We start from the raw sequence: 21690 nt of genomic DNA on the forward strand, positions 1-21690 counted from the left end.
ACCTGATTATTTGTATGATTTGATTCAACCTTGTTTTCCTGTTCAACATGCTTACAACCTAAGGTCTGGATGTAATAACTTATGCATACCAGTTTGTAAAACAATGTCATACTATAATAGTTTTATTCCATCAACCGTAAAACTTTGGAACAGTCTTACTGAAGGTGTAAAAAACTCTCCTTCATTAGCTATCTTTAAAGCAAAACTTAAGAATTGGGGAGCAACTAATAAACCTTGTAAGTACTTTAACTTTGGTAATAGGAAAGAAAATATCTTGCATTGTCAGTTGAGAAACAATGCTAGTAATCTTAATGCACATTTAAAAAATCATTTTTTATCAGATATTCAATCATGTCAAAAGTGTGGATTTCATACTGAAGATACTGAACATTATTTTATCAACTGTCCATCGTATAATGTTGAAAGAAACATATTGGTAAAAAAATTAAATGATATTAATGTTGTTTTTGAACTCGACGCTCTACTAAGAGGAAAATCTCAATACTCTTATCAAACAAATTGTCAAATATTTTCATATGTACAAGAATTTATAAAATCTTCTAAAAGACTAAATTAGGGACACTGTCATATTAAATATTCTATTAAATGCATAATTTTTTTTTTCTTCTTCAAATATTTGTATTATTTTTAAGCTGGAACAGTATGTAAATAATATGCATACAGTTAGGGGGTTGTCATTTTTTTTTTTTTAGATATATTATTGATAAATAATACTTGATTGTGAATCTTTATTTTTCATTATAATTTTATTGATTATCATGTTCATGTATTATTTACTTCTAATTTGTATCTTGACCAATTATAAAAGGAGAGGGCTTACATAGGCATTGCCTGTTGCCCAATCCTGATTGAATTATATTCAATAAAATATGTTTAAAGTAAAGTAGTACAAATTGACATGTATCAAGTTTTATTGAAAAAGATTTAGAAGTAGTTACTCTAAACCAACTATTATTTGTGTCATCTTATATTCGACAGTTTGAAATTGATCAGGGATGATTATATTTTTCGTGACCAAGGAAACAATCTCTATAAAAATAATGCTAAATAAATGATTCGCAACTTTCGCAAGAAAACTTCAGATAAAAAAATCGGAGAGGGCTACATTATTGCAGCTAATGATATAGGTGTATCCAAATGTAAAAAGTTGCTGATATTTAAGGAGGTGCATTTATATCCTGTTCAGAGCACAGAATGTCATGGCAGGAAATGCTATGGACCAGAATATCAACCCAGTCACTCCAAACTCTAGATAGATTAAGAAAGCGAAGAACCACCTCATGTATCCCACAGTATATACCTGTGTATGTACAACAATGCCTTGTATTTTATCAAATGTATTTATTGATCTCACAGAAGTAATGCACATTTTTTTTATATAAAAATGGATATTTTGTACAAAAGAAGCCAAAAGTTTTAATCTGTTCCTGCTCTTAGCACATTAACAGGCAATTATTCCTGGATTAAATCCCGAGGCAATGACTGACACGCAGTCAACATCATGGCATTAAGATCTGTTACATGTATTTCTACAGTTCTCTCACAACAACAAAATACAAAATTACAGTAAGAACGATCTCCAGTCAATGATTTAAGAAATCAAACTTTCCTTTAAGACAAAACACTGAGTGTCACAAGAGATAATCTTAAACAGCACTCTCAGATAACTTACAGAGTAACGATCTCTTACATAAAAAAAGAGTAAAGACTCGCAATCTCAACTGTTGATGATTTTTCTCCTGTCTGAGTTTTTGTGATCAGATTTTACTGTTGATGATTTTCCTTTATGAGTTTTTCTCCATATTCAGATTTATCTGAGTTTTTTTCTCATATGTACATTTTCCTGTTGAGGATCATCGTTCGTCAAACAGAGGCGTGGAATCCCCCGCCGTGTACCCCTCGTGTCTAGGGCTGGGCCTCGGGGAGGGTCTCACCCCCCGGGGACTCTGTCCGTGTCTCGGTGTGCCGGGTTTGGTGGAGCCCGACCGCTTTGCCCACATCTGGGCAGCCTTGGCCCAGTCCATGCCCGCTGTGCTGGGTCCACCCCTGGGGGTCTGTCCCTGATGCTGGGGGGTGGTGGAACCTGGCAGGTAGAAACAGGTAAATAAGTATAACACACAATGAATCATTTACTTATTTGCTTTTGAATTTGAAGCCTTTCTAAATGTGAACATAAAGACGATCGACAATTTTTCTTCCTGAATCCTAAATCATTAGCACATTCAATATGATAAAATAAATGGTGCCTCTTTTGGAGAGTAACAGTTGCAATTGACACCTCTGGAAAACCATTGTCAACCTCTGTTAAGCGTCGGTTGACAATGGTTTTCCTTAAGGTGTCAATTTCAACTGTTACCCTCCAAAACAGGTACCATTTATATAATAATGACCCATAAATATATACAGGAAAAAGACTGTAAAATAATAAAAAGAAACTTAAAATTTAAAAGAGATATTTCAAATATATTGGACATCTCCCATTCAGAATTTATTATTATATAAGACTTTTAAAAGAACCACAAAATATCTGTATATATTTATAAGAATCCGAGACAACTGTTTGTAAAGCAGGACAGTGACTGGTACAGAATCATTTATAATGTAACCCAAGCTAAATCACAGAATATAAATGAATAACATGTTAAATTTTCAATGTTTTGAAGTATAATATTTTGCTACAAAATTTGATTCCAATCTATACTGGTTTATGGTATCTTGTGAAATCCATTGAGACATAGTGTTTAAAACAACTTACCAATTCTGGGTGTGGCTTTGGGTGTTGCCCCTGGCCAAGCAGGGGTGGTTGCTGCCCGGGGGGTCGGTCTGTATGAGGGGGTCTGGGCGGGCTGGTTGGCAGGCGTTGTCATGGGATGAGATGGGGTCATCATTGGGGTCATCATAGGGGTTCCCATTGGCTACAACACAAATATAGCAGTTATTGTACAGATATATCATAGGGTTCCCATTGGCTACAACATAATTACAGTGGTTATTGTACAAATATATCATAGGGGTTCCCATTGGTTACAACATAATTATAGCAGTTATTGTACAAATATATCATAGGGGTTCCCATTGGCTACAACATAATTATAGCGGTTATTGTACAGATATATCATAGGGTTCCCATTGGCTACAACATAATTACAGCGGTTATTGAACAAATATATCATAGGGGTTCCCAATGGCTACAACATAATTACAGCAGTTATTGTACAGATATATCATAGGGGTTCCCATTGGCTACAACATAATTACAGCGGTTATTGTACAAATATATCATAGGGGTTCCCACTGGCTACAACATAATTTCCAGGTTATTGTACAGATATATCATAGGGGTTCCCATTGGCTACAACATAATTACAGCGGTTATCGTACAAATATATCATAGGGGTTCCCATTGGCTACAACATAATTACAGCGGTTATTGTACAGATATATCATAGGGGTTCCCATTGGCTACAAAACAATTATAGCGCTTATTGTAAAAATATATCATAGGGGACCCCATTGGCTACAACATAATTACTGCACAAACATTGCTGTTTCCACTCATATTTTTTAAAAATAACCATGATTTGATATTTTAGGACTTTTCCTAATACATGTAGTAGGATGCAGTAAAACAAAATAAATGAAAGCAATCTACATGAATTAATGCATGATCAATTTCTAATTAATTAATAATTATTTTCTAATGTTGATATAAATATGCATTAGTTCAGCATGATTTGCAATTTTCAACATTTCCTTTCATGGTATTTTACTTCATTAAAATAGTCACCTGAGACAAAACATGTTAAAACATATTCTGCAAATTCATGGACATCTTAGTAATCACTTGATCACTTGAAAAATCTTAACCACGTTTTTTCTTTTCACAACTTGAGGAACAGACAATCTTATTCACTTAAATTCTAATTTCTAAAAGTATTAAATAAATGAATAAATCCTTAAAAAAACCTATCACATTAAAGTTGTTAAATCTTCATTCAAATAAATGCTAATTTAAATATTACAGTGAACCTTCAGATATCCGGATGCTTCAGTATCCGGACGATTTTTTATTGGCACAGAATTTTTTTACGTTACTTTGTCGTGTTAAACTGGTGATTCAGGTATCCGGACGCTTCACATATCCGGACAAATTGACAGGGAACCAAAGCGTCCGGATAAATGAGGCTCCACTGTATATCCTTTTAAAAAAAACCTACCACATTAAAGTTGTTAAAGTTTCCAGCGACTTGTGGAGTGGCACCCGGTGTGACCCCAGGGGTCATTCTTGCTACGCGGGGGGTGGCACTAGCTACCTGGGCCAGTGTGTTGTAGATGTTGCTAGGCAACCCTGCAGCAGCTCTCTGGATTGTTGCTGCATCCACACCTGAAAAATAAAAAGTAACCACATATTAACCAGGTTCGGCAATAAAATTTTATACTTTTAAATTCATGAGTTTATTTCAAAAATAAATCTAAATTATGACTGAAATGTGAACAACTTTAGCAAACCTTGCAGTGCAAAATTTTTATACAATATGAAATCTAATTAACAATTCTAAATGGAAAAAAAGTTAATTAGTATCTCTTCTATCAGAGTAGCCTTATATTAGATCTTAATCCACTGCAAATACTGTTAATTTTTCTTTTTTTACAGTTTTTCTTTGAATTCTCTGCATAAAATTACCTAAGTATGTCTACTTCTACATCAGTCATTTTAACATTCTACCTACCCTGTAAATTGATGCTGGGTGTAGCAAAGTTTGAGCCCGGTACAGGGGTTCGTGCACTGGCGGGGGTACCTGTCAAAATACATATAATTCTGAGTATCTGAAAACTTAGGAAATAAGGTCACTTGTGAACAATCTGAATCAGCTTACAATTCTACATTGAAAAGGAAATAAAACACTGATAGGAAAACCTTTCTCTAAACAGCATGGGAGCTGAAAAGTTGCCTATAACATACATGTACAATATAAGTATAGAGATTAGACTTAAAGAGATGTACATGTACAAATTAAAACAGAATAAAGTCACTGAAATGGTCAGTATACCCCTGGAATTGGGTACATGATGTAAACATGTTCAAATTCTATTTAAGATAGAGCTCCTGAGATGAATAATATCTTCTGGGATGTGATGCCATAATGAAGTATTACCTGGAATGGGATCCCTGAAATGTTCTTTGAACCAGCGCATCAGTGAGTTGAGGGAGTGGAAGTTCTGTTGTCTGTAACGGAGCCCGTCAGGTGTGATGGAGATGTACTCGTGCCGAGCCTTTATACGCGGCATGTAGGACAGGAGAATCTTCCCGGGGTACTGCTTCGTCAAGGACAGGAAGTACGGAATTCTAAAGAAAGCGGCAATTCAACACCAGTTAAAGTGATAAAAAGATGACATATTATCTATAGGATGGTTAGGTGGTTTGAAAGCTTGTCTAATATATTGAAATCTTGAAGAAAGTTTTGTACATCTAAGATATAGTATAATGTTTCTGAAAATTTCTTCTAATTTGTATTCAGACTTTGACCCATTGGTGGTGTCTAGAAATATCATGCAATCCATGTTGGTTTCCTGTACCTTGATGGTCCTTTTTTCTTTTCCTCCAGAAGACATTTCTCCAGAACGTCGCGTTTTGAGTTATCCATGTCCTTGTAATACTTAAAGTTCATCACGTCCCGAGCGAACGCTGCCATTGGCTGAATGTGGCGCGCAATGATTTCATCCAAGTCTTCAAATTCCTACAATTTATAACATCACAAACATTAAAATAGTAAGAATAAGAAACAAACTTATTAACTGTGCTTGTTCTGATGCTTTATGTATCAAAATCCTTTACATACATTTTGATAATAAGACAAACACATTAGTATTGAAGCCCTTAACTTATTTATATCTGTACTGAACTAGTACCTCATTTCCTATGAAGAGGGAGCTCCCCAGACTGAAGGCGTTCTCCTTGCCCTCCTCTCGGACGTCGATGTGCTGCATGATTCCGTCCGCCACCTTCCATGTCACGGTCAGGTGGTCCGAACCCTGAAAATGGAGGAGGAAAATTTAGGACAAATTTATCTTAACTAAAGAAAGTAGCCTGACATAAAATGACAGCCGCTACAGATAATTAGTGACTGTTCTAAATAAAATCCTTCTGTGAAATTGAAATTCAGTTCAAATGTCGGCTTAGAATTGTTATGCATTTTCATGATACAGGTATCCCTTTAAAGGCTAAAATCATTATGATTTTTTCTGAGATTTACAGTAAAACGCATTTATAATGAAGTCAAAATAAATTCATGTCTACAGTGAAGTGATTTTCATTCCCCAACATTTTTAAATGTACCTGAGTTAACAAAGAACTGCGAACGATAGCATTGTTCTCCCGGCTACCTCCCAGTTAATTTTCAAAAGTTAACAAATTCCATGAAGTTTTGCTATTTTTTTTTTATAGATAATTATATGGACTTTCAAAAGACATTACTTATTTGGGAAAACAAAGAGAGATAAATCTAAAAATTTGGCAAAACATTTTTTTTTTTACTATAGAAATCAACTGTACAGAAAATGGAAATTATTTTTAAAACATCCCCCCCACGCCTCCATGTCACAAAAATTCCTTTTCACAGGTAATATGGGCTGCTATTTCACAAATTCATACCAAAGCTTTTTGACAAAAAACGACAAAAATGCTTGTTTTCCACCAATTCCAAAGCAATTTACAATTGATACATTATATTTTATTAATATACTTATGTTTTATTTATTTGCCTAAAACATAAGAAAAGATATAAGGAACATTTAATCATATCCAAGACTATTTCAAAATATGGTGATGCCTGAAAGTCTGATTTCAATGGAAATTTTCCTATACCCCCCTTTTTCAAGAGCTAGAAGTATAGCTAATTTACTATTTAGCTCTGGTTCCAGGTATTCTGACAATTCATCAATTTCCATTGAACTGTTCTTTGTATTAAATAAAGAATATATTGAAAAATTGCCATTTATATTGAATGGTTGCAAAATGTAGGTGGGAATCTAGAGTTAACATGCATATTTCTTTAACAGATTATGTTTATGATGAAGCTAATTGGTTTATCCCTTGCACTTCACTACAAGCTTATTTTATGGCATATACTGCAGCTTGCTGTACATGCAAGCACAGTGGCAGGCTAGAGGAATATATCTCCTACACTACAGGACATAATAAAAGAAAAACACTTGTCATTGTTAATATAAAATGTATGGTGAAATTTGATATGAACTTTTATTTACATATACAGAATTGAAATACTAGACTTTAGTTCATTTATGTTCATATAAAAGCAAAGTACCGTAAAAATATAAATAACATTAATGTTGATTTATCATTAAAGTTGGTGGTAAATCTTTTTTTTACAGTCTATTCTACTCATAGTCTGAATTAAGGCAACTGAAGTATTGCATTTTATTGATTTTATTTTATGTCTAATGGACCAGTCAAAATAATTTTCTTTTACAAAAGATTGAAAAAGGTTTTGAGGCTTTACTTGCATCATCCAATACATGCCTTCTCACAATAACACAGGTTTTTTGAAAATATCGAATCTAACATCAACAAAAAAATCTTTTTTTAATCAGGAATTTCCATTCTATTTATATTTCTACTGTAACATGCAGTTTACCCAACATCAGATCGCACTGGATTTTCCAATAATTACTTATTTCTTGAAAAACATGCAGACTTTCCAATCCAAGACCTCTTTATATACAATAAAACTATAAAAATAGATGTGGTGCATTCCTTAGTTTGCTGCAAGTTTTTATTGCACATGACAAGTCCCTATAAATAACCATCCCTTTAAATATCAGTCCTGGGAAATAATTTATCCATATATATATAGATTCTTACCCATTGGTAAACTTATTACCCTGTGCTGTGAAACATTACTTAACTGGTAAGTTTTATCTTGCATTTGTTAATATTGGTGGGGCTTTTGGGTTTGTTTGAAAAACATTTTTAAATCATTAAAAGTAAAATCATAAAATTTTCAGACATTATAAACTGCCACTCTCTTCTTTACTATAACCAAACAGATTTATCAAAATTTGGTATAAAAAAAGGTCCTCTGCCCTGTTTTACAAAAGATCAAATAATGTTTTATCAAAAAAAAAAAAAAAAAAAAAAAAAAAAAAAAAAAAAAAAAAAGAAAATTCCAATTCATTTAATTTCAACTCTATTCTTAACATTCTAGTACTTAGATGAGAACATAGTGCAGAAATTAATGCGATCTTCATGCCTTGAAAAGAAACAATTTATCCTATATATTAGATTATATATTGTCTAACAATTAGATAAAAACACATGTGAATTTTAACCAGTTGGCATTTCTGCCTTTTTTCTTTCACAGGACAAACAAGTGACAAGATGTCGTGTAGAAAATGTTGGCTGGTGTTGATTTTTCTCACATTAGAAGTCCCCGATCTGTGCCTGGACTGGGATTTCTTCATTGAGTCAGTGCAATCAGAAAGTACCTTCTTCAAAGACTACCCCGGTGTGCTGTGGAGCATTCTAGCTTTCGCCATCGTTGGGACAATCTTTTTCATTTTGGAGCTTGTTAACTTGTATAGAGAAGTATTCCTGGATAAACCTTGTGTCTACCTGGATATGGCGTCCATGTTGTCCACTTGGCTTGAGGATGTTTCTCAGATCGTTCTCGCCACGATTGTCGCCGTGTACATGTCAGAGGTTATAACCCTGGTCCAGTACGCCAAGGCCGGCTTCTCAATTTTCGAAGTCGGTGTCAGAATTATTATGACCATCTTCTACATACACAGAAAGAAACATCTACGTGAGATGAAGCGGCAGGTTGGAATCAGTGGATTCAGTTTAGCGGGGGGCATCATCATCCTGGGATGTGCTATTTTTATCTTGGTGGAACTACATAATGACAACTTCAGTCTATACAGTTAGAAAATTATTTAGTTAAGATGTTAAAGTTAAAACTGGAGAGTCAAGAGGTCAAGCCAGTAATATGTTCACCTTGTGTTGTAAATACTCTAAACATTGTAACTTATTCTGTGACTCATTGCATAATTTGCAATTCGAAAATTTGAAATAAAAGAGATAAAACATATACTGCATTCTCGTTGTTCTTTATATTTATCGTTATAATGCAAAAGTTTGTTTTCTGGATCAATTTTTAAAATTTCATATCTATTGTACTTGAATAAATACAGTGTACTTTATAAATATTAACCAGGTCTGGACGATTTCTAAATAAGGAAGTCAAGAACGATAACCGTGAATTGCTATTAATACACAGAATAAACAATCCTTTGACCAATATATATATGAGAAAATAAATAAAACACGTGGTTTTAAGTTTTTTGCTCAAAAGATTTTTTTAGAATAAACTTTTTGTAAACTTTATGCGCATTTGGGAATAATATAATATTTATGACAATTCTACCGTGAACAAACACGACTTGAAAGCTTGGAATACGTTTTAAGTGGGATAAAAAAAATCTTTCTATAGGAGTTAGCATTAATCCCAAAAGTTTACTTACGTTAAAAAATTGATATAAATACGGTAAATTTTCAGTTTTTAGAGCCTGACATAAAAAATCGTATCGAAAAGATAACAGTCTTTTTTATTTTTGAGTGTTTATTACAGAATACTAGTAGTCCATGCAGTTTCTGATATGCGAGGTAAGATTTTATTCATGTATAATGATCTACGTTAAACGCCTTTCCTTATGCCCATTTAAAGTCTGCTTAGCTAAGTCTTCGGCACTCATGAAACCCGTGATAATGCAAAACTATATGTGTATACTCCATACGATAAACACTTGTGTGAGTTGATCTATAAACATGGAATTTAAGCATTATCGATGAAAATCGGACGGCTAAGCAAAATTATATTTACCATCATATAATATATTCTGGTAAATGTTATAATTGAACTTGATAAAAACTTGCTGGTGCGATCTATACCTCTGTAAATGATTACATTTTATCGTGCATAATTTTTTTTTTCTTTACTGAGATAAAAATGTCAAGGTTGTTCACGGTAAAAATGTGGGGAATACCTTATTCTTCAAAAGTTTTCATCTTACTTCTACAGATTTTTTGTTAAAAAAATCTTTTTGAGGAAAAAAACAAAAGCACGTGTTATCTTTTTGTTCTTTTAAAATATGTTTTGGGGTGTGTAAAAATGCTGTTGTCTGATTGGATAGAAAAATAATTACGTGTACTTGATGTACATTTATAGCAACTTTCGGTTATCGTTCTTGACTTCCATATTTAGAAATCGTCCAGACCTGTTAACTGTACAGTACAATTGATATATATATTAGTAAAAGTTTGTCTTACTCAGACAAAAACCAAGTCTGCATAAAGATAGAGTATGTGACACTGGTAACATTTTTATCTAAATGATTAAAAACATTACATGATGAAGACCCAGTGTGTATATAAATACCTTAACAGATAACACACCTGTAATTTACACCTGTATGTTACACTTGAGTAATCATGACCTTCCTGACATTATTTATAAATCAGTGACTGTCAGTGGCATTAGGGTTGATTTTTCTGATTTCTGGAGAGTTTAGGAGTTCTAGGAGAGCGTGTGTTTACAGAATCAGATATGACAGATAAACAGAAATCTGTAGTGAGCCTGGATATATAAACACAGAGTAACCAAGTAAAACCAAGTAAGTATCCAGTAAATCTAATCATTTTATCACCATGTTAATAATTTTAAGCCACTGGAATAGCCAATATAACTTTGTTGCATTATTTCTCTGCCTCTCTTGGTAAATTATCTGTTCATGCTTTCATAATTAGGTAAAAATGATTTAAAAGCATTCCACAACACTTGTGCTCACTTAGTCATGGCTAACACATAATAATCCAGCATACCACTAGTCTACACAATCTTAATATTTTTTTCTGTGTACATTGAGTGTTACACGGGAGGGTAGATTGACCTACTTTTTTCTTACTCTAACATGACTGTTATAACTTATCTCTAGAGCTATTAATTTTTTTTCTACTGCAATCCTTCTTCGTAGGGCAGGTAATATAACTTAAGTCTTGTAGTATTCGTTGTGATACATGTACTAACAAAACTGCTTCCAAGCCTCTAACTAACACTGAATTTATAACCTGACAAACAAAACATCATTACATGTGTTGAACACTCTTGCCCCCCCCCCCCCCTCGGCAGCTCTTGGCCAAGATTAGTCTTTCTGAAGTAGGTCTAACTCAAAGAATAAGGTTATAAAGTCAAAATAACAATGCCAAAGAAAGACTTTGTCACAAGGAATGCACAAGTGATATATGGAAGCCTAGGCACCAACTATTCAAAATTTATGGCCATGGTTGTAAAATGAGACAGATGATCTGGGCCAAGAACAGTTACTATAGGCCCCTGCATCTCCAATCTTACATTTACTAAGAGAGTAACATTTTAAGTCAACCTCAATCATAAACAGAGGGGCCAGCAATTTGCCCATATCAAGCTTTTGGTAAAATGAGCAAAACTATTTAGTTTGTCTTCTTTTACCTACATGTATCTGTTGCCTATGATATCAAATACATGTAGTCCTTCACACTTGCTTGTCAAGTTTACATGATATAGGGTTATAGCTTTTACATTACTGGGTAGGTGTTGAAGTGGAGATGGACAGAGTAACATCTCATTTCTCCTACAATAACACTGATTGTAAATTGTTGATTTTTTCAGTAAGATGGCTAACTGCCGACAGTTCACCCTGATGACCCTGGTTTTCCTGATTGAGGCTGCAGACCTGGCGTTTGATTGGATCTTCTATATCCAGCTCCACCAGACAGACGACGAATACGTCACACAAAACCTCCACCTTCCCTGGATCAGCCTCGGCTTCTGTGTGCTCGGTACGATCGTCCTCATCTTCGAGATGATCAACCTCGGGTTTGAAGTTTATAAAGAGCGTGGCCCCTGTCTCTACGCAGACACAGTTTCCATGGTAACCACGTGGGTGGAAGATGTGCCCCAGATTTCCTTGGCTCTGGTGGTGGCTATACATCAACAAAGCCTGATACACTGGGTTCAGTTTGTTAAGGCTGCCTGGGCCTTGGTGGAGCTGATTTTCCGGGGGGTGGGGCAGTGTCTATACTGCTGTGTAATCTCAGAGAGACACAATAAGTCTGTCAATCACTGTATAGCTGTGTTTAAGTTCCTGGCTCAGTCTGTTATTCTAGGCTGCTCTGTAGCTATATATGTACACCTACTGAAATGATCTAGGCCATTCTATATTTATATAGAATTCAGAAAATTAATGATGCCTTCTTCTTGATCAAAGCATTTTCTGATGTGCACCTCAGATTGAGTTCAATCAAGCGTTCAAGTGACACTGACTGAGAGACAATGTGCATAGAGCAATGATTGTATGAATCTTTATTTATTGTTCTGCTGAATTTGTATGTGTTAACTTTTAGATTAAAATCGAAATTGAAAGAAATATTTTTCTATTTATTTTCATAAACCAGTCACTGTAACTTACCTGATTTTGGACAATATCTAACGTTTTTGTGGTTAGTAAAAATAAAAATTACTTTATGAGAAACACAAACAGTATTTTCACTCACTGTTTTGCTATTTCTGCAGCTATGTATGTAAATCACTTTAATCTTATCCATTTTGCAATAAGGTGAATTATCAAAAGACTGTAGCTATTTATAAACATCATGAGCAAATAATGTTTAAGTTTTGCGCGTTGTGTTTTATTTTATATAGGTTGCTCTAATTACTTAATAACTTGTTTCATGCCACTGATAATAAATTTAAACATAAGTTTAACAATTGTATATGAAAAGCAGAACACAATGCTGCTACACTGACAAAGATGAAATAAAATGCTAATGTGATTTGATATAAATTTAGAAGTTGAAAAGTCTCAAAATAAAAAATTTTCTCCTTCTTATGAATAAACAAATCGAATACGAAGATAAAGAAATTACGTAAAGAAGTAAGTTAACTTTATGTTAAATAAATAATTTAATGGAAATAATGCTACATAACTTGTACTACCACACAATATATTATATTAATATATGATAACAATGTTATGTGGTTAAATTGTATATCAATTTGTTTGAAATAAAAATGAAATCATTTTGCATGTAAATTATGTGACTAGCATTTAATAATAAGAAATGAAAAGAAAAGATAATTTCTTAAAATTTTTAAACTTCAACTTTAAAAGGAATGGCTTAGGACCCTGACTTTCTCAACAATGAACTTTTTACAATAAAAGTTTTTACAATTTTTTGCTCCTATATTTGGACTGGTCACTTTTAACTTTGGGCTAGTAATGTATATTTTATTGCTGTTACAAGCCTGTGGGCTAGTACTTGATTTTTTTAAATTGCACACCCCTGATGTAAGATGAAGTGTATATCCCATTGTTGATAGCCCAAACAAAAAGAAAGGCACCGTACAATGGTAAAATTTTGTAATTCAACCATTTCATTTTTGTGTATAAAAAAATTCAGTAAAATAAAAAAAAAACCCAAAGATGTCAGCATGTAACAGTAAAAAAGATACAATGTTAACACATTTAAACACATTGTTCTGCTGAATTTGTATGTGTTGAAGATTAACATGATTAAAGAAATATTTTTCTATTTATTTCATAAACCAGTCACTGACTTCTGATTTTGGACAATATCGTTCACTTTATGAAGTGCTCTGCAGCTATGTATGTACACCTCGTAAGGTGAATTATCTGTAGCTATTTATAAACATCATGAGCAAATAACTAGCGCTAAGGTTGCTCTAATTACTTAATAACTTGTTTCATGCCACTGAATTTAACATGAGTCGTGGACACAATGCTGCTACACTGACAAAGATAATTAATGCTCTTGCTTTATATTTTACTCATAATTTTCCCTTCTTATGAAAAGCTCAGTTCAGTAGCTCTAAGGGTAAACACCTATGTAGACGGATGTATGCTACATAACTTGTAAAATATATTATATTAATATATTTAACAATATTATTATTCTAACCAATTTGTTCTAGTCATTTTGCATGTAAATTATGTGACTAGATTTAGTAAAAGAAATGAATAAAACAATTTTGTTACTTTCTATCGAAAATAACCATATCGAGACAAATTTATACAGTATGTTTCACCCCTAACCAGCACTAATGCGTACTGACATTACATGCTGATACCTGTGACAATAAAGCAGTCAGATGAAGTGTATATCCCATTGTTGATATAGGAGATAGTACCGTATATGTGGAAATTTTAGCATTAGACATTGTCTTTTTGCTCATATCTCAAACTAGAACCCAAAGATGTCAGAACAACAGAAAATCAAACTTAACACATTTAAACACACTTACAGCAAAGTGCAAGGGGTGTGAAATTTTGATTTGTTATAAACTTGATTCGTTAAATCCATTAAGATAATAATATCTTTAAAAACCACAGGGATTGAAATTCACTTTGCTGTAAGCTTAAATTCATAGAAACATGTTTGTTACAACTGTGTTTTACTGTAAAAGGAAAGATAACTCTTACCTTACTGCTGGGTCTGATGATTGCCTCCCCTTGATCCATGTTTTCTAGAAGTTTCTCACATTCCCTGTACCCCACATTGTGGAAGGAGGGGTGAGCTATGACTCTCTTTACGTACGCTGTCAAATAAAGAAAATAAGTTAGGTATCCATGGCCAAAACAAATATAACACAAAGAATCCGATTTCCAAAATCTTTGGTTTTGTGTCTATTCTCTTTCCAGAAACTTACTGCAAATTTCACCAAATCGAATTAATGAATATTTTTTATTACTAGGTGATGCCAGATTTATCTTGATCAATGAAATCAAATTTAGTACCAATATAATGTACCTCAGATCAATTTTCCTTTGGCTGAATACCGTATAAGTGGAAATTTTAGCGAGACGCAAATTTAGCGATTTAACCTTAAAAATTGGTAATTTATTTTTAGCGAGATGTAATTTTAGCGATTTTTAAAATGCTCACTAAAGAACCTATTACAAATAAACCAACATTAATAATTAACGATATGAAATTTTAGCGATCTTGGTACCTTCGCTAATAATGCCAAAATTAAATCCTCGCTAAAAATTCTACTTATACGGTATATGAAATTGCAATGATGAAAGAACCATGTGGAATACTAAATACTGAATATCATGATATCAATTTCTTTAAATTGTATCATGACCTACTGAATTTGTGAATAATAGCAGTCTGGCTTTGTGCTTAATACTACATGTATGAAAGTAACATTACCCTTCTCTGTCTAGGTTTGTGTGTGTTTACTTTAAATAGTAACATGACCTACTCTGTCTTGCTTTGTGTTTGATACATGTACTATAAATAGTAACATAACCTACTCTGTCTGGCCTTGTTTGATACTATAAATAGTATAGTATAACTCTGTCTGGCTATAATTAGTAACATGACCTCTGTCTGGCCTTGTGTTTGAACTATAAATAGTAACATGTCCTACTCTGTCTAGCTTTGTTTGATACTATAAATAGTAACATGACCTACTGTCTTGATTTGTGTTTACTATAAATAGTAACATGACCTATTCTGTCTGGTTGTGTTTGATACTATAATTAGTAACATGACCTACTTTGTCTGGCCTTGTGTTTGACTTTCTCTTCCTCCTTCTCCTTATCCTTATCTTCCTGCTCCTGGTCGTAATACAGATCTTTAGGCGGTCTGAAGGAAAGACATCAAATACTCAGAAACATTACACCATCTCATTGCTCTATGAGTCTCCATATCAACAAGTGTAGATTTACAGAGGCAGGCATAACAAGGTAATACAGACAGCAGCAGAGAAGCATTAAGTCATTAGGTCTACATTTACCGGTAACTCAAATTGCTTCCTCTTTAATTGCATGACATATAATAAATCTCCAACATGGTATTTTTGTAAAAAGCAAAGTCTCTTCCTCAAAGAGCTAATATGTTAAAGCATATGAAAACCAATGTATCTTGTGAACACTGATAAGATTGACAAGTTTACTATATAAGACAAACATCTGTTTCTGACTGAGACAGATCTATTTTAAGGATGTAGTTCTGAGCATGCTCACCTCCAGTGGTTATCGGAGTCCATCAGATCTGAAGATTTACTCGTCAAGTCCACCTGGAATCGATCAATGTCGATCTTAGTGATCCGACAGTGTATAGTCATCCCAGGCTAAAAAAAATATCAATGATATAATGAATATCAACCATAAAATCGACACTTAAATCACACTACAAAGAACTAAAATAATTCTACAGTAACATTGACCTATGCAGTTAAACATGCTTAAAGTGCAGCGCTAAAGACGAATAATTTATTATGAAGGTAATTTATAATATCCATTCAGTTTATAATGCTTTAAACTATGGGGGAATGAAAAATCACTTTCTTGTAAGTTCCGTAATAGCATGTCAGAGTAACTGGATTTATGTAACTCTACAGTGACCTTGACTTGACCTACCTTGGCCCTTTCCTCAGGATTCTTGATATGTTTATCAGTGATTTCCTGTGACAGATTGTAATTTTACAGTTTTACAGTGACCTTGACTTGACCTACCTTGACCCTTTCCTCGGGACTCTTGATATGTTTGTCACTGATTCCCTGTAACAGATTGCTCCTGTAATGTTACAGTGACCTTGACTTACCTTGACCCTTTCCTCGGGACTCTTGATATGTTTATCACTGATGTTTTTGGTGTGTAAGAACCCACTGACTCCATTATCTAGTATGATCTTCACCCCTACAGCGGATCCAGGACAGCTCCCAGCATCAAAGTGACTCCACACCTTCGCAGATAAATCAATAAGGTCACATTTATATAATCTAAAATAAATTTCTGTCCAACTTAGTAAATAAATAGGTTTAACTTGCTATCAAGGTCATGACAATATTTCAGAATAATTAAGAAGAGAAAAGAAATATTTCATCTGTACTACATTTAAGATTAAGGTCAGACAGGGTCAAAGGTCAAGAAGAAAAAGTTACATGTATTTTGAAATTCATAAGAAAGTAACAAACCTCGCTGAGCTCGGGGAAGTCACTACGGTTACAGAACGGACACTGCCAGAGGCCCGTCTCATCGTTCCTCACCGGATTAGCCTGATCCAGCTGTTCGCCTCGCGGACGACGATGAGCGATTCCGATTACCTTACCTAACACCAGTTTGCCTGTAAAGCAAAATAAAACAAAATTGTCAAATTTCAAACAAGATCTAACTTGTAAAATATAAAGCCCAAAGATTTTGTTTTTATGGAAAACCAAGGGAGTTAGAGTGACAGACAGATAGGCAAGGAAAGGAAGAAACATATACATGTAGTTCCCTCTGGCTTCTCCGAAGGGGACTAAAAATGTGTGAACTGTCCTAGTTATGTCATATCATTAAAATAGACAAGAAAATTTTCGTTTGTTAATGGAACACATACCGACATAGAAGGTCTCTGGTGTTTCCTTGGTGATCATGTTAAATCTCTCCTCGTTTAGCGGTGACCTGTAGGGGGTTCGGAGATCTTTATAGCGATGATTCAGCTCAGCTCTAATGTCGTACAGGGTGATGTGTTTATCTCCATACCCCTGTAAAAGTCCAAAATCTAATCGCATGGATTCAAGATACAAAATGCATGTATTACTATTCAATCTTGTCCTTGTCTAAAATTGACGACAAATTGTATGACCTACAATTATCGTATCTTAAATAGTTCAATACTAAATCATTATCTCTCCTAAATTTGACAAACTTCCAGTATTGACTTTATACACGTTTCACTAAAAATTAACCCTAAAAGGTCCAACATTAAAATATTCAATGAAATTTAAAATAGATATGTATCGTCTATCTAGATAAAACAGTCTGTTCCGACTCCTTAATTTTCTGACATTCTACCTGTCTCTCTAGTTCCTCAGCAAAGGCGTCTAAGTCGAGGCCTCTCTTACCTGTCTCTCTAGTTCCTCAGCGAAGGCGTCTAAGTCGAGGTCCCTCAATCTCTCGGGGCTCTCCAGAATTTCCTCCAGTGCCCCCGCAGGATTAGCGTCCTCTGCTGTATCGTCATATTCCAGAGCGTCCACCGCCATCTTACGAGCCCACTCGTACGTCTCAGGGTGGACACGAGAACCGTCCAGTACCTCAACATACGAGTCTGTGCTGTAGCAAGGAGAGCCAAATATAAATATGATGCAACATATTGGTTAAATCAACTACTGTAAATCAACTTTTATTTATTTACAGTATCTGAAGTCAAACACTAAAACGTTAAATGAATCAACAGATTTGAGTTTATATCAACAAAGATCTATATGCGGTAGATTGCATAACTTTGCCCCCACAAAAGTCAAATTTTGAAAAATTCTTGAAATATGCTTAATTTTATAAATTGTATGAGAAATATAAATTACAGAACATATTAAAGTTTCAAAGTAGTTTATTGACAATTTTTGTCTTAATGACGTCACAAACTAGTCCGATTTAATATCATTTTTCAGAAAGAGGACAAAATGAACAAAATTTCAACAGTTTTAGCTTTAAACTTTATAGAGCGCAAGTTTGCTCAGGAACAATATTTACATATTTTATTGATATTATCATTCTTCACAGTATATCAAAATAATGAGCCTGATCAAACCTGCGCTCTTGACTTTTTCTCAAAATATCGACGTAATTTATACATTTTCTATAGAAATCATGGAAATGTTAAATTTGCGTCACTTTCGTGACATCATTTCAAACATATGACGTCATTGCCTATGAAAATATTCAGTGCTTTGAAGTCAGCATATATTCCCCTGTTTAAGAACATAATTAAATATATCTCTGTCAAAGTTTGATTTGGGGGGCAAATATTGGTTATTACCGAATAAAGTTCTTTTCACTACATCAGCAATGAAACAAAGTTATGGCCCAAAAAAGATAGGAACAGTACACGTCTTCTGTTTTTGTTGCCATTTAAGGACATATGCAACGTACATTATCTACTGATAATTTTTGAAGATATTCTTAACTTAAGATTATAGTGTCATCAAATGTTCGAAGACAAAAAATCAGCATGCATTACAAGGGGTTTTGAAAAGATATCAATTGATGAAAATTCTTTTAAAATTCAAACAAAAATAGACAAAAACTAAAGCATATATTTTCCATATTTTGATTATCCAAACTTGTTTCAGAAGAAGTGTGCAACAGCGTATATAAACATTAAAACGTAGTACATAGTTCCTTCAAGTATTGGAAATCTTCAACTTCAGGGAAAAACACAATAAAGTTCAAACTACATTGCGTATTTCCTTAATGATCATGATAATTTCCCAATTCCTTGTTTATAACTCTTACCTGTCCATCAGGCTGTATGTATCAATCTTAATGAATCCAGCACAATTAATGAACACTTTAGGCCCCATGTGACACAGAGTTACAAGCTGAGTTCTGTTTTCGAGGCGAATGTTATTTTGTTTGAGGATTTTTAGCAGATGAGTCCCCTTTCTAGGCCCCAGGCCACACACGAATTGTACGAGGGGTGCCGTGTGGGAGTGAGCCAGTGCCCGATTAATGTCCACGCCCACTTCATTCACACGATTTACAAACTCCAGGGTCAGCGCGTTCAGTAACACATCCTTAGGAATCTGATCCTGTGATCAAAAATATAAAATTATTAACAAATTATCAACAAATAATTTTAATAACAACATATTTCTTTTGCATGTTCATTTTAAAAACAATTGTTTGCTGTCTACAAGATGAAACTATCAGACAGCAGCAAAAAATCTAAAAATATGATTACTACAATATAAACTACATTGTACAATAAAAATAAAAGTATAAATGGAGATTTTTATTGTCCTAGATCTAAATACTCATGTGAAAAGAAATCCTATAAAAAATGCATTTCTTTATGATTGATTCTGAGTTTATGAATTGAATTTTGAATTAAAACTTTTTTCTGATCTTTCACTAACCTGGAAGGGATGGTACTTTAGACAGAGAATGTCTTCATCAGGATTGCACAGCTGAGCGAACTCAATCAGCGGATCTTGTAGACGACGAGCGATGGAGATTGCATGACGAAGAACTACAGGGTACTCACGGAAGTCACTCTGTCATAAAATAAAAACAAATACATAATATCGTAATAAAATGAAACCTACATGTACATATAGAACAGAGGTATCCCATACTGTATATGACTTGCTTAGCACAAATTTAGATTTCTGATAGATGTTAGCATAAATATAAAAGGTTAATAATATTGCTATGGTAGCCTTACATGTCCTTTGTTGGAGTTTTCTAACTGTTAGCGTATAACTACATGTGTTGCTATGGGTCCGACCTCGTTATCCACTAACTCCACATTGATGGCCGGCATTTCCACCTCCTCCGTCAGTTCTTGGATTATCCGCTGGATGTCCTCAATTATCCGCAGAGCATTATTAGATTCTGCCGTCACGGCGACCACATGGGGCTTCTTAGTCGAGATAAACTCCTTCAGCTTAGCAAGATCACTTTCCTGAAATCAAGTTAAATTTCAAAACTCTCATCTAACTATGACATTTATATAAACACTGGTCTAATTCAGCTTTAATAATGCGTATCACAATGATCTCAATACTGTTGATCACTAAATTTTCGAGACACCTCAATTTTGCAGGATTGTTATATATTTTTTATTAGCAAGACAAAATCTCCATGGATTGTGGTTATTGCTCCATATAATCTTAAGGAATACTAAATAAATATACAAGAGAATGAAATTTTTGCAAGCACACTGTCTCGCTTAATCATGCAAATATAAAGTTCTCATGAATTAAAAATCATTAACAATAATCTACTGAACATTACCACACCCACCTTTCCCTTGCGATCCACCTCTCTGAAGGCATTCTTCTTCATACAAAGGTACTCCAGTCGGAGGAAATCAGTCACCTGACCCTCGGGGTCAATCAGTACCCCAAAGGATGCGGTGTCGCGATCCGTGGAGTATCCGATCCCCAGGACACGCAGACCTTCGTCCTCATAGTTATTGTCCTCCAGTTGCTGGTCGGCCTGATATGGAGCAACCTTCAGCCAGTTATAAAGCTTTCTGCAGCAGGCCTATACCAACGGAAAAATGTTTTAAACAATGTCAAAAATTTGGAAGTAGCATACACGTTCATAAAATGCACATTCTTAAACATGAACAAGCGCCATCATCGCTGATCCTTCTGTACTCTTTAGAAGTTTTTAATCCTGGCTAAAATTGTATTCTTAAACAAAATGTGTTTGTACAATACTGATGCCCATGTAAAGCAGCTTATTGCCGAGGTTAAAATTTTTCAAATATAGGTCAAACTCCAAGGTTAAGTTTTTTAAGTCTAAGGACAGATGGTTGCACCAAAAACCATATGCCCCTAAATATCTTCCACCTTAACATGCTTAAAACAAATTGTCTCACTGAAATAACCCAAAACTACAAAATGCTGATAACTACTAACTTTCCAAGGCAGTAAAAGTGAAATTGAACTTATTCGTAAGGTCAGTAAGTTACCTTGACAATGCCGTCCTTGGCCTTGGCTAACAGTTTGGCTCTCACTAATTGGTGAGGTCAGTAAGTTACCTTGAAAATGCCATCCTTGGCCTTAACAGTTTGGCTCTCAAAAATTGGT

At 34.2% G+C, this 21690-nt stretch overlaps 2 protein-coding genes across 2 annotated transcripts in view; one reads left to right on the forward strand and one right to left on the reverse strand.

The window, feature by feature from the left end:
- Positions 1-1342: 1342 nt before the first annotated feature.
- Positions 1343-21690, reverse strand: part of LOC134251297 (transcription elongation factor SPT6-like) — a 30240-nt gene continuing 9892 nt past the window's right edge. Inside the window, 18 exon segments of the mRNA XM_062733698.1 lie at positions 1343-2104; positions 2777-2936; positions 4239-4405; positions 4752-4820; positions 5178-5368; positions 5599-5759; positions 5932-6054; positions 14575-14690; positions 15660-15748; positions 16129-16235; positions 16710-16850; positions 17083-17231; positions 17487-17634; positions 17995-18202; positions 19385-19680; positions 20008-20145; positions 20316-20555; positions 20897-21139. Coding sequence (XP_062589682.1) covers positions 1875-2104; positions 2777-2936; positions 4239-4405; positions 4752-4820; positions 5178-5368; positions 5599-5759; positions 5932-6054; positions 14575-14690; positions 15660-15748; positions 16129-16235; positions 16710-16850; positions 17083-17231; positions 17487-17634; positions 17995-18202; positions 19385-19680; positions 20008-20145; positions 20316-20555; positions 20897-21139 — 2976 coding nt within the window. The 3' untranslated portion in view covers positions 1343-1874.
- Positions 10700-13671, forward strand: LOC134251186 (uncharacterized). Its single transcript, XM_062733571.1, has 3 exons — positions 10700-10710; positions 11745-12464; positions 13638-13671. The coding sequence occupies exon 2, from the start codon at positions 11749-11751 to the stop codon at positions 12277-12279; it is 531 nt and encodes a 176-aa protein (XP_062589555.1). The 5' UTR covers positions 10700-10710; positions 11745-11748; the 3' UTR covers positions 12280-12464; positions 13638-13671.

This window comes from Saccostrea cucullata, unplaced genomic scaffold (genome assembly GCF_032062105.1).
Source record: "Saccostrea cucullata isolate Sc308-1 unplaced genomic scaffold, CSIRO_AGI_Scuc_v1 ctg1165, whole genome shotgun sequence".
NCBI classification, from domain to species: Eukaryota; Metazoa; Mollusca; class Bivalvia; order Ostreida; family Ostreidae; genus Saccostrea; species Saccostrea cuccullata.